This window comes from Hordeum vulgare, chromosome 3H (assembly GCF_904849725.1).
Source record: "Hordeum vulgare subsp. vulgare chromosome 3H, MorexV3_pseudomolecules_assembly, whole genome shotgun sequence".
NCBI lineage: Eukaryota > Viridiplantae > Streptophyta > Magnoliopsida > Poales > Poaceae > Hordeum > Hordeum vulgare.
In genome coordinates this window covers 111,525,443-111,538,583 of record NC_058520.1, presented here as the reverse complement: position 1 = coordinate 111,538,583, position 13,141 = coordinate 111,525,443, and the positions used below count along the sequence as shown (strand labels likewise).

The 13,141-nt window shown below is 45.0% G+C and overlaps 1 protein-coding gene across 1 annotated transcript; it reads left to right on the top strand.

The window, feature by feature from the left end:
• Positions 1-7,058: 7,058 nt before the first annotated feature.
• Positions 7,059-10,392, top strand: LOC123439634 (blue copper protein-like). The gene is made up of 2 exons (XM_045116323.1): positions 7,059-7,541; positions 9,764-10,392. Exons 1-2 carry the CDS (start codon positions 7,346-7,348, stop codon positions 10,258-10,260), a joined length of 693 nt encoding a protein of 230 aa, XP_044972258.1. The 5' UTR covers positions 7,059-7,345; the 3' UTR covers positions 10,261-10,392.
• The last annotated feature ends 2,749 nt before the right edge of the window (positions 10,393-13,141 follow it).

Here is a 13,141-nt window from a genome sequence, read left to right as displayed (position 1 = left end):
ATTTGGGGAAGCGGGGGCCGGAGCGGGCAGGTACCTTTGACGAACTCCTCGAGGTCGGCGGCGCGGAGGGCGGTGACGGCGACGGGGGCGTGCAGCCGGAGCGATGGCTTGCCCTCGTCCTCTCCGTCATCGTCGCGCTGCAGATCCCGCAGGGTTGAGGGGAACACGAAGGGCAGTGTAGGGAGGTGGGGCGTTGCGGAGCGTGGAGGGGCGGTGCAGGGAGGGGGCCGTCGCGGGGAGGGTGGTGCGGTGATATACAACCAGGTGGTGGCGGTGCCGGGTGGGGGAGGCGTCGGGTGTATTAGGCCTGGGGGAGGGGCGGTAAGTTGGATCCGACGTGCGGGAGGAGGGCGACGAGGTGGGGGTGGCGCTGGGTGGGGGAGGCGTCGGGTGGGGGCGGCGCGGTGCTGCGGGGCGGGGCGGTGCGATGGTGGGAGGTGGCGGTGCGATGGTGGGGAGCTGGGCGCGCGGGGTGTGAGGGTTTTTTTGTGGGGGTTAGGGGAAACCTAACCCAGTTAGTGGGGTTGGTGGGCCGCCGTCCCCTTTGCCGTCCGTCGTGCTCCCAGGCAGACGGCAAAGGAGTTTTTGGCGGATGGCAAAGATCCGGCAGATGGCAAACGTAATGGCTACAAGTGCGGTTTTTCTTTGCCATCTGCATCGGTCATCTTTGCCATCAGTTTGGTCCATCTTTGTCGTCCGTCAGCTGACAGCAAAAAAACGACTAATGGCAAAGCACTTCTTTGCCATCTGTCAGCTCTTTGTCGTCTATTTTTTGGTAGCTGACGGCAAAGAGCTTCTTTGCCATCAGCGAGCAGACAGCAAAGAGCCGGCAGATGGCAGATTCTCTGATTCCAGTAGTGATTGGACTAACATATTGATCCAGTACCAAGCATCAGTTCCTGTTTGTTGCATGTTTTTTTTGTTTTGTAGAATATCCATATCAAACGAAGTCCAAACGCGATAAAATTTACGGATAATTATTTTGGAATATATGTGATTTTTGGGAGGTGGAATCAACATAAACGGAGGCCCACGACCTCCACTACCCACGAGGATGCGGTTCATATCCCCTGGCGCGTCCTACCCTCTAGTGGCCACACCATGAGTCGGGTTGGGGCTCTTCTTCGGTCTCAAGAAAGATAATTTGTGTAAAACAATCGTCTAATTTTATTAGCCCGATTGGAGTTAGGGATCTCCGGGAATTTAAGAAATGGTGAAGGGCGAGAAAACATGAACGTGAAACGGAAGAGAGTAGAGAGAGAGATCCAATCTCGGAGGGGCTCCTGTCCCTCCACCGCCATGGAGGCCATGGACCAAAGGGGGAGATCTCCTCCCTTCTAGGGGGAGGCCAAGGAATAAGAAGAAGTATGGAGCTCTCTCCCCCTCTCTCCCGGTGGCGTCCGAGTGCCGCGGGGGAAAGGAACGTGAAAACGATCTACATCAACAATCTTGCCGCCATCAACACCAACTCTCTCCCTCCTTCATGCAACGGTGTAACACCTCTTTTCCCGTTGTAACTCTCTACTTAAACAAGGTGCTCAATAGTACATACTATTTCCCAATGATATGTGGCTATCGTATGATGTTTGAGTAGATCCGTTTTGTCCTATGGGTTAATTGTGATATGATGTTATTGACATGAGTTGTGTGTTGATATGGTGATGTCCTAAGGTGCCTTCCGTAAAGCGCAGACGTGAACGATACACGTTGGAGGATTTGCAATATGTTCATGATTCGCTTATAGTGGGTGACAAGAGTGATAGAAACTTACACCCAAGTAAGGGAGTGTGCGCGTATGTGAGTAAAGAGGACTTGATGTTTAATGCTATGGTTGGGTTTACCTTAATGATTTCTAGTAGTTGTGAATTCTTGTTAGAGTTCCAATCATAAGTGCATATGATCCAAGTACAGAAAATGTGTTACTGTATGCCTCTCCCTCATTGCACATGATAAGTATATATCATGTTATATTCAATTGCCTATGGACAATATTTTTCTTGCGTTACAGAAAAATCTCTCTACTAAACATCCCCTAACTTCTATTTCCACACTCTTTATTTTTTTCCAAAAGAACACCTTACTTTTATTTACTTGTTCTTTATTATCTTGCAAACCTATCTATTACACCTACTAAGTACTTCTAGTTTTATTCTTATTTTAGGTAAAGCAAACATTAAGTGTGTGTAGAGTTGTATCGGTGGTCGATAGAACTTGAGGGAATATTTGTTCTACCTTGAGATCCTCGTTGGGTTCGACACTCTTATATATCGAATAGGACTACAAACAATGCCCTATACTTGTGGGTTATGAGTCATCACACAGTCCTCTAAACATATTGAAAGAGCATGGTTCCCCCATGTTCGTTTTTGATAATTATTGACAATCCCTATGGACTAATGGTTTGTTTGAGGATACTTTAAGGTATGTCCATATACATTGCTTGAAGACCATATATCGCTTTCAAGGCTATAAGAAGGAGATTATGTGTTGACCAAGGTGCGATTCAAGGAGTTATCCGAAGATTGGTCGTAGAGAAGATAAGATACAAGGTTGATCAATACTAAGTCATAGAGTATTTAAGTTGACCAACACACAAAGCCTAGATGATGTACTGAGTACGATCAAGTGGTCTCATGGTATGGTAAGCATTGTCCATTGCGCTTTGTGTATTAACCCATGATCTTTGTGAGGTTTCTTTGTGGGGTTAGGTATGCTTCCATGGGCTTGCATCAAAAGTAAGATCTCATGTAACTCATGGAAGATGACATCAAGTGTTGATCGTCATCAAGGTTGTGTTGTGCAAGTTTAAGTGGAGCATCATGAATAGATCACATGCATGAAGCTTGTCGTATATTGTGGTGACAATGGGCATGTGAAGATGTGTCAAAGATAGGCTTACCCCATAGTGGAGTATGGGGGAGCAGTCTACTAGTCTTCATCAAGCCAGCGCAATCAAGAAAGGTCATCCAACTTGAGGAAGTCAATATCATCATCATCTTGTTCAGGTGGACTATGCACAAGGCAAAAGTTTGAATTTGATAGGTTTTCTATTTTGCCAGTCTCATGGTGTTAGTTGAGAGATCGAGTTATAGGTTTGATTGTCGTGCTATCAAGAAGGTCTCTCGATTGAGTAGCTTGATCATATCGGTCATAGAGAGCTCAAACCATTGCATTCTTGGCATCATCTTTCTTGATTCTTGTTTGACTTTTATCTATGTGAGTTTTGGAGCTTGCACTCATCTTCAGGACAAGCTCGAGTTCGTCGATAATGGATTTTGTATGCATCATCTCTTGTGTTTTCGATGTTGGAGTTTTTGTCAATTCTTCTCATGGAGGTTTCACACCTCTATATCATTAGCACAACTCTGGTCATTAGCTTCCCATCAAGCTTGAGTTCATTGGAATTAGAGTCCATCTGCAGAAGCTATGGCAGTTTTGGTGTTCTCAATCCATCTATTTTTCTAGGGCTATTTTCATGTACATAGGCGATAGTACTGCCTACTGCATGGTAGTACCGCTTAAGCAAACTTCCGTTGCGAGCTACCGCAACCACTTCCGCCTGCATTGATGCTTCTGTGCAAGTCAATGTTGCCCTCGTGATGTTAGCGGCAGTAGGACGGTAGTATCGCTTCAGAGGTACTTCTGCTTCCTACTACCGCTACTACTATTGCTTGCATTCATAGTATGTGCAAGCTTTTGTTGCCTATGTTGCCCTGGCGGTACTTTAGCAGTCGTTACTCGACCATAGTACTGCTATGTGCAGTACTTCCTCTCTAGCACCACTTCAATACCGTTGTTCCTTTGTGCTTAGTGATCTGAAGCGGAAGTATCGCTCGAATGGATGGTAGTACCGCTCCGATGGTACTACCACTCGATTAATTTTGTACTGACTCGCCTATGGCAGTAACTACCACTTTAAGCGGCATTATCACTCAATATATCGGTAGTACCGCTTGAGCACGGGTTGTGTGCATAACGGTTGGATCTGGGTCCCCTCTATAAAAGTGGGTCTTGTTCCGCAATGGTTCTTATCTCTTTAGCTCGTGTTCCCCCTCTATTGTTGACCCTCCTTGAGCTTGCTATCTCTCATTCCTTTTAATAATTCTTGCTCCTTCTTGAGGGAAAGAGAGAGGAGATCTAGATCTATGTTTTCATCAATCACTTTCTCCTCTAAGTGAGGGGAACCCCGTGGACCTAGATCTTGAAGTTCTTTGTGTTCTCTTTCTAGTTCTTCCTCTCATATTCCTCCATAATTTTGTTGTTGTGGTGGGATTTGGGAGAGAAGGACTTGAGCACTCCTTGTGGTTTTTCCATTGCATTTGGTGCATAGGTCTGAGTTCTTCACGGTGATACATGTAAGTGAAAGTTGAAAAGCTTATTATTGTTGGGTGTTTGGGAAACCTAGAACTTGTGCCTCTTGGGTGCTTGGACGCCCTAGACGGTTTATGATGCCGTGGAGTTCAATCATTGTGGTGTAAAGCTCTAGGCAAGCATTAGGGTCTCCAATTAAGTTGTGGAAATTGCCGTGAGCAATTTGTACGGGTTTGGTGACCGCACCAAGGGTTGCCAATTGTACGATTTCGGTGATCGTCCCCAAGATCAACATTTGTACGGGTCGATGACCGCCCTCAAGGGTCCCTTAGTGGAATCATGATATTTTTGACTGTGCGAGGGCGTGAGGAGAATATGGTGGCCCTAGTGGCATTTTGGGGAGCATTGTGCCTCCACACCGTTTAACGAAGATTAGCATCCGCAAGAGTGTGAGCTTCGGCATACATAGTCGTCTCCGCATGCCTTAGTTATCTCTTACCCGAACCCTTTACTTGTGCACTTACTTTGTGATAGTCATAGCACTTCATGTTATATATATTCCTATCACTTAGTTGTTTATCTTTCTTATCATAAGTTGTTGGTGCACATAGTTGAGCCTAATATATTTAGGTTTTGTCATTGACAAATTAAATGCTAGTTTTATTCTATATTTGTTTAAGCCTAGGACATAATTATTTTAAAGCATCTATTCACCTCTCCCCTCTAGGCGACTTTCACGTCCTTACACAACTCATTGTCGCTGGACAACATTTTTTTTGTTACGAAACACTGAGAGGGTATTTATAGGTCGAAAGGTGGCAACACTTGTGCCTAATTAATAGTTATATGCCTTATTTTTCCTATTGGGCGCACCATTTTGGAGTTGGTTCAGAATGGGAGAACTCGTGGTTTGTTGTTGGTGACTCATATGGCAACTACTATACATGCGAGTGAGGGTGACTCATGTGGCAATTACTATACATGCGAGTGAGGGTGGGGGAAATGGCAAGGTTGCGGTAGCCGACTCTTTAGTGTATGCACATGACCGTTGTGGTCCATTTGTTGTAGTGGAGTCGGAGCTGCGTAGCGGAGTGCATCATGCGACAATGATGGCATTCCACAAGTAGCTGAGTTGAAGATCTTTCGCGACGCCAACCTTGCATGTTCTCTGTGGTTGATCATTTTTTTGATCCGGAGTTGCCTAGCTGCTAGAGTGTGTGGCTGATTGATTGGCATGAATCTTCATATTGCTTCTCGTGGTTTTTGTTGTGTGGTCTTGCCGACGGTCACTACGGTGAAGTCGATGCAACCTCCACGGTGTTTTCTCCGCAATGATATATGTAAGATTTTGTATGTGTGCGTGTGCATGCAGGTTGTCCCGGGTTTTGTTCATTTTGCTAATTTACTATGCAACTCTTATTCTTCGTTAGTGAAAAAGACAAATCTTTTCCTAGTTGAATAGCCGATATGGCAGATGGGGTATCGGTATCAACTGGCGCTTAGTTGAACAGTCACCGATAATCCTAGGCTAAATAACACCTGTATGGTTAGCTGTCAAAGTCCAGCCATCTGTTCTTCCTTTTTTATCTTCAAAACATAATAGTGGTGAAGTCAGATACGCCACCTGGAATGATCAACAGAAAGCACTTGGTTACTCATAAGAACTGGTAATCATTTGGTAGTACATGTTATGTTAGTTGTACTCCTAAAGATATTGTATATAACTAGGACAGGCAATAAACAACGGAGTACTGTATAATCAGACAAGTACAAGGACAAGTGCTGGTCAAGCGTATGCTGATGCCGACCTTTATTCGTTTGTCTCTAATTTTATTCTTCTTTTTAGCTACACGCGTCAGAACATGCACTATAGCTTTTTTAGGATTTGTGACACGCAGACACCGAATTTTTTGCGCATGCTTTTTTTTTAGGCTTTCGTTTTTCAGATTTTTATATCTTTTAAACGGAAAGTCTAAATTAATCATTTTGTGTTTCTCGTGACAAAGGCTTTCAAACAAGATTTAGTTTAAATACATTAAATGAATTCTAAAAATAAATGTTAAGTTGTAACTCTTAAAACTTAGTACGAGCGTGTGATGATTTTCTTTTTGTCTATGACCAACAAAAGAAATATTTTAAATTTTATCTATGAAACTTGATAAAAGTGAACTAGAAAAAATATGGTCTCGAACGGGATGCAACTATTTGGCAAATCGCGAAGTAATCGAACCGCTGGACAGGTCTTGATAGATGCGTGCCCCTCTGAATTTTCGTCACTGAACCTGTATCATGGGGACAAATTCACGGTTTTGATCATTTTCGCTAACTTTAGCCCGATCTCATTCCGTTTGTATTTTTTTTTTGAATCTAATCCTTTTTTCTGTCGTCATCGGGTGTGACGGTAGGCATATACACCCTATCGTCATCGTCATTGGCGACAGGGTCGAGTTAATGCGGATGATTCCTTTAGGTTAGCGAAGTCAAACGACCCTATTGTTTCTGTCCGTGATGATAGAATGTGTATGCTTACCGCCATGACGGGTGACGGCGGGAAAAAAGATGGGTCCGAATAATAATAATAATCGGTAAGGCTAAACTATATAAAAAAACTAAAACAGTAAAATCGTCCACGTCGTGGGGAGAGAGAACTGAACTGGCCGGCTGGAGCGCATCGGGTCCGGTGACAGGACGCCGCAACAGAAACGGAGATCCGTCTTCATCACCATTCATCAGTCTCACATGCCACGACCCAAGAGATGGACGCAAAGCAGCTGCCTCGCTGCCGACACACATGGTACCGCGCCAGCACACCATGAAAATATATGCTTCCCCTCCCCACCACTCCATCAGTAGTACGTTGTGCTCTAGTCTAGTCTAGTCTATAAAGTTCCCAGCTCCCAACTCCCGAAAGATATATGCGCAGCTAGCCAGCCCACGGCGCACTATCGGCCGTCGCAAGAGCATCTCTCCGCTGCGCAACGACGGCAGTAGCTTCTCCTCATCAGTTCTCTTACGGCCACTCGAATCGCGCGCGATGCTGCAGCTTTGCGGCCGGCGCGTCCTCGCGGTCGCCGTGGCGGTGGCCGTCCTGGGCGCCGCTAACCCGCGCGCCGCCGTGGAGGCGTACAAGAACTACACCGTCGGCGACGACAAGGGCTGGTACGACGGCCTCGCCGTCGACTACCAGGCGTGGGCCGAGGGCTACAACTTCAGCCTCGGAGATTTCCTCAGTGAGTATATACAATACATACAGTTGCAAGCTCTGGATCCATCTATCGCTCTTTAATTACGTTGTACGTATCGTCCATGAAGTCTCTTCTAGTCTTAAGGCTCAGGTTTCGCTTTGCCAAGTTCAGTGTTGAGTCAGCTTGTGAGTCGTCTCTGCTCTTCTGACTTCTCGATCGATGGTTAGCATGGCCTCTTAACGCGTGTTTGGTAGCCTCATCAAGGGTGCATAAAGACAGCAGTTTCCTTCTTAACTTACTAGCAAAAGAACTCGTGCGTTGCAACGGAAAAATAATAATTATAACCTTTAAGGATGTTGATCATATTACGTACTTAAAATTTTAGGACATTTCTTAAAATGCATGAACATTTTTTGAATTAGCAAATATTATTTTCAATTGCACTCAAAAAATAATACACAAACTTTTTTCTTAAAATCATGGACTTTTATTGCTTTCACCAACATTGTTCTCAAAACTATGAACATTTTTCTGAATATGGGAATACTTTTACAAATATCCAGAGCATTTTTGAATTTACAAACATTTTATGTTTTTTTCAAAATTCTCAGTTTTATAAGTTGCAAAAGTTTTTCAAAAGTCGATATTATGTAAATTTAAAAAAATGGAACAGAAAATGAAAATAAAAAATGAGACTAAAAACAGAGGCACGAACTGTTTTTAAGATTTTTACAGGGACTTTTGTTTAAAATTATCGACTTTTTTCATTTTACAGACATTTTCTAAAAATTTAAACATTTTTTTGTATATGCAAACATTTTTCAAAACTCCTGAGTAGTTTTTGAATTCTCAAAAAAATATGTTTTTAATATTTTATTTCAAAATTCTCAGTTTCTTAAATTTAAGAAAAGTTATTTGAAATTCTAAATTATTTAAAGTAGAAAAAAATGGAACTGAAAAGTAAAATAAAAAAACTAAACTAAAAGAACAGGCGGCCACGCATGTGCCGGCCCAAATAGGTGTGTTGCATCTTTTTCCAATGCCCAGAGCGTAATATAGGAGGTGCCTACATGGGCCGGCCCAGTCCGGACATTTTTCTGTTTGAAACGTTTTCTATGACTTATAAGTGGCAATAGTGGGTAATTCTCATCAACTTTATGGACAATGTTAATGACGGACGACAGAAGCACTAATGCTTTATTAGTAGGTAAATATTTTTATGTGTTTAATAAGGTATAAGAGCTCGACTCAACATGATCCATTTGATGCAAAAAAGGACATCAGCATAGCTGAACCCAGCTCCCCCGCGAAGGCGAGCCGAGGAGAGCTATGCTGAGTCCAGCTCCCTTACCCCGCCTCGCCCTTGCCTCGCCGCTCACCGGCCGCCTCGCTCTCGCCCTCCCGCGTCCCTCCCGAGCCCCGCCGGGCCTCGCCCGAGCCCCGACGGCCTCGTCTTCTCCCTACCCGCCACGTCGCGCCCCTCCCGAGCCCCCGCCGCCTCGCCCTCGCCCTCATGCGCCCCTCGCGAGCCCCGCCGGCCCTCCTCTTCCTCCTCCCGAGCCCCGTCGGCCCTCCTCTTCCTCCCCTCGAGCCCACCAGCCCTCCTCTTCCTCCTCCCGAGCCCTGACGGCGGCCTTGCCCGCGTCCCGCCGGCCCTCCTCTTTCTCCTTCGGAGCCTCGGCGACAGCCTCGGCCGCGCCCCGTCGCGCCCCGGCGGCCTCGCCTTCTTCCTCCCCGCCGGGACTCCTCTCCCCGTGCCCCACCGACCCTCATCTTCCTCCCTCCTTCTACCAAACAAAATCTTACCTCAACATGTATCAACACATACATTACTATCAAACAACAATAAATACATCTACTCAGCATGACCATATCTTAAGTTGGAACAACATGAAACACACCCTTAGGCATCGAAAGCAGATACGTTTCTTCATTGGTTTCCCTGTACGTGCACATGGCTAGCTCGTGGATGAAAGGAGCAAACATGCTCCATTTCACTGGACGCTTTTTCAATCACGAGTAGTTATAGAAACGACGAAGTAGATCTGTTGTCAATCATTGATCGAGGATGATGTGGTAACTCACAAGTATACTTCTAATAATAAATCGATCGGCAATTCGGCGTTGACGATTCATCATTTTACAGCAACCCATCGCAATTATCAAATATTATCACGACCTCCTTTTACTTTCCACGCGCGCGAACGAGCGGGTGCTCCTGTTTCAGACTAAAAGTAACTGACCATTTCACGTGTCTTGCGATGCAGTATTCAACACGGACAAAAATCACTCGGTGGTGCAGACGCGGAACGAGACGCTGTACAAGAGTTGCGACTACGACGACGCGGGCCTCGACGACACCATCGATTGGTCTGCCGCCGCACCGGAGTTCAGCAAGGATGCCGTCACCGCCGCCGTGCCACTGCTCAAGGAGGGCAACACGTACTTCTTTTCCGGGAACTACGACGGCGAGCAGTGCGAGAACGGCCAGCGCTTCGCCATAGCCGTCGCACACGGCCAAGGCCTCCCGCCGGACCTCAGGCCGCCGGTGGCCGACGCGCCAGGGCCAGCAGCCGGACCCGACAGCGCGGACAGGGCGCCAGCCTTCGACTTCAGCCACCCAAAGAACGTCTCCACCCCGTCGGACACCAGTGCTTCCGATGACGAGGCGAGTACTAGTACTTCAGATTCTACTCTGAATCTAGCCAGTCCGGGAGCTGGACTGATCATGGCTCTGAGTGTGCTCTTTGCGGTGCAAGTATAAAATGTACACTGTTTTAGCTGCTCTCTTCTTTTGTCATCCAAAATTGTACGATTTTTTTTTTGCAATTTAATGAGGTAGCTTCATGTAGGAGTGTTCAAATACTTTGTTAAGCGAAAGTATTCTTCTGCTCAAGAGATCAAATGCACCGGAGACAAACAGTGAATTTAAAGAAAAGCATAAAAAATTCAAAAAATAATCTGATTGTTTTGCAACAAACACTTGCAAATTGTGTGTGCATTTTTTTGAAGAAAAAAACATTCCTAATGTGCTTCAATATGTTTAAAGCTTTTTGAAGCATCTTTTTTTGCCACATTATTTAGTAATGTTTTCTCTTGGCGAAAATTTGCATATATGTAGACAAAATGTCAATGTGTGTTACCAAAAAAGACATATTTTAAAATTTTTGTTTACTATTTTATTATTACTCATGAGGGGCATTTCAACTCGTGAAAGACTAAGCCGGCAAATCTTGAGATTGATGAAGTCGTCGGAGAAGCTACGTAGTTGTCGGGCACACCATACCGTTGAACAAATATTGTGGAAAAGGCTGAAATAAATTCAGTAAAATGCGATCGTTTATCTCATATCTACAATTTAAACTTGAGTGGACATATCCCATCATAAGGAACCTAAGAGCATCTACAACCAAACTTGGCAAATCCGCTTCCCTATACATCCGCGGACGCATCCAGACGGCCCATCATATCTTGCTTTCAGCATTCACATATCTCAAATTCGGACTCTCAAATTCATGCAAATTCATGCACGTCGATCATACACGTAAATGTCTCATGTAATCAACAAATGTTTGGCAACAAAAATAAATAACGTTTACAAAAATATATATTAAAGTACAAGACTCAATCATCAGCTTCTTGGTTTCCATTGTAGGTCCACACATGATCCACAAGACCAATGAGTAGCTCCACGTGCACATGATGATCTCGAAGATTCTGATGCATTTATAAAAAAATCATAAGCTTAGCTACATCTTGATCTTTGGGGATTTGAACTTGTTCTCTGGCGCTTCAGAATCATTGGTTCTGGCAACACCATCACCTTCATCCTCGACAATCATACTGTGCAAAATGACACAACATGTCATCAACTGCCATAAAGTTTTTGATTCCCGCAACATTATAGCTCCACGAAAAAATCCCCAATGAGCTTGAAACACTCTGAATGCCCTCTCCACATCCTTCCTAGCTGCTTCCTGCATTGTTGTGAAGTACTTTTGTTTCCTGCCTTGTGGATCGGATATGATCTTTAGAAACACCGCATAGTGAGGATATATGCCATCGGTAAAATAATATCCCATGTTGTAGTCACGACCGTTGATAGTGTAGTTGTACTGCGGTGATTCCCCATTGCGAAGCCTCCTGAACACCGAAGATCATTGAAGCACATTGATGTTCTGGTGAGACCCGACATTCCAAAGAAAACATGCCAAATCCATAAGTCATGTGATGCCATCGCTTCTAGTATGATGGTGGCCTCTTTGGTGTGACCTTGATAAATTCCCGCAAACCTTTGGGACAGTTCTTTCATTGCCAATGCATGCAATCAATTGATCCAAGCATTCATGGAAACCCTCTAGCCTCTCCAATAGCTAACAACTTCCCTACATGCTACACATTTTGGTTCTTTCACATATTCTGCACCCAACACCCACACCATGGCGCGGGCAAACTTGACAGTAGTCTTCACGCATGTGCTCTCCCCCATCCTGACCATCTCACTAACGGCATATGTGACAGTACCAAGTGCAAGCATTCACAGAGGAGCCGTGCACTTCTTCTTAGCATAGAAAGAAAGTTGACCGCAACAATCCCATCTGAGCTTGAAGTAGTCACTGTGTGCCTCCACTCCCTCCACAATGCGCAAAAACAATGGTTTTGCATGCAAAAATGCAAGGAAACCATGGATCATCCGAGAAAGTTGGGTTCCCAGCAAAGTAGTCCTTTGATTGGGCCCTTGAAGTTGAGAATATCCTCCATTTCTCGGTCCATTTCCTCTTGCATGCTCATGAGCATGATTATATCCACTTCTTCGTTAGAATCCGAGGAATCAAAGAACTCACCTTGAATCATTTGATGAAGCTCTGCCGGTCCATACTCCTCGTCTGATGAAGCATCGGAATTCATTGCTTTCCCTAATAAAGTCACAAAAAATTGAGGTAGGACAATGTGTCGAACACATAGAGTGCAAGGGGGATCTCAAGAGTTGCCTAACATACCATGGTGGCGTACGGGCCGGCAACAAAATCCTTGGCGACGAAGAAGGGTGACACGATTGGTGTGTCGGTGCTAGCGACGCAGACGCTCGGAATGACTGTGTAGCACGCACAGTGGTGGAGCTGCGAGACGGACGGAGCGACAGAGGAAGAAGAGAGGAGTGATGTAATGGATTTGGTAGGCCAAGTGGATGGATTTAGTGCAAGTTGCGGTGGGTTTGTGTTGTTGGGTCCGACATGGTGGACGCGCCCAATGCCCCATATTCGTGCCATATTTGGGTTGGATATGAGGGGTGTCGTTCAGCCTCGGCAGTTGAGGCCCATTTAGGGTGCCCATCTTGGTTGCTTTTTTGTGATCAGTTAGTGACCTGGCGGCCTGCCCGGGCGTTTAAGACGGATTTGAGAGGCCCGGCAGTAGATGTTCTAAACATATGAGTTGTGTTGTAGTTTTCAATGCATTGACTCTTAATATATAATTTTAAGTGATTTTTTTTCTAAAGACAACCATCCCAATTGAAAGGAGGTGGATGTCGCCTAGAGGGGATGGGGTGAATAGTTGCTTTAAAATAATTATAGTTTAGGTGTTGGAAATATGCCCTAGAGGCGATAATAAAATAGTTATTATTATATTTCCTTGTTCAAGATAAT

Coding starts and splice junctions, on each gene's coding strand:
- LOC123439634 (XM_045116323.1), top strand. CDS start 7,346: ATGCTGCAGCTTTGCGGCCGGCGCGTCCTCGCGGTCGCCGTGGCGGTG. Junction 7,542..9,763: donor CAGCCTCGGAGATTTCCTCA/GTGAGTATATAC, acceptor CTTGCGATGCAG/TATTCAACACGGACAAAAAT.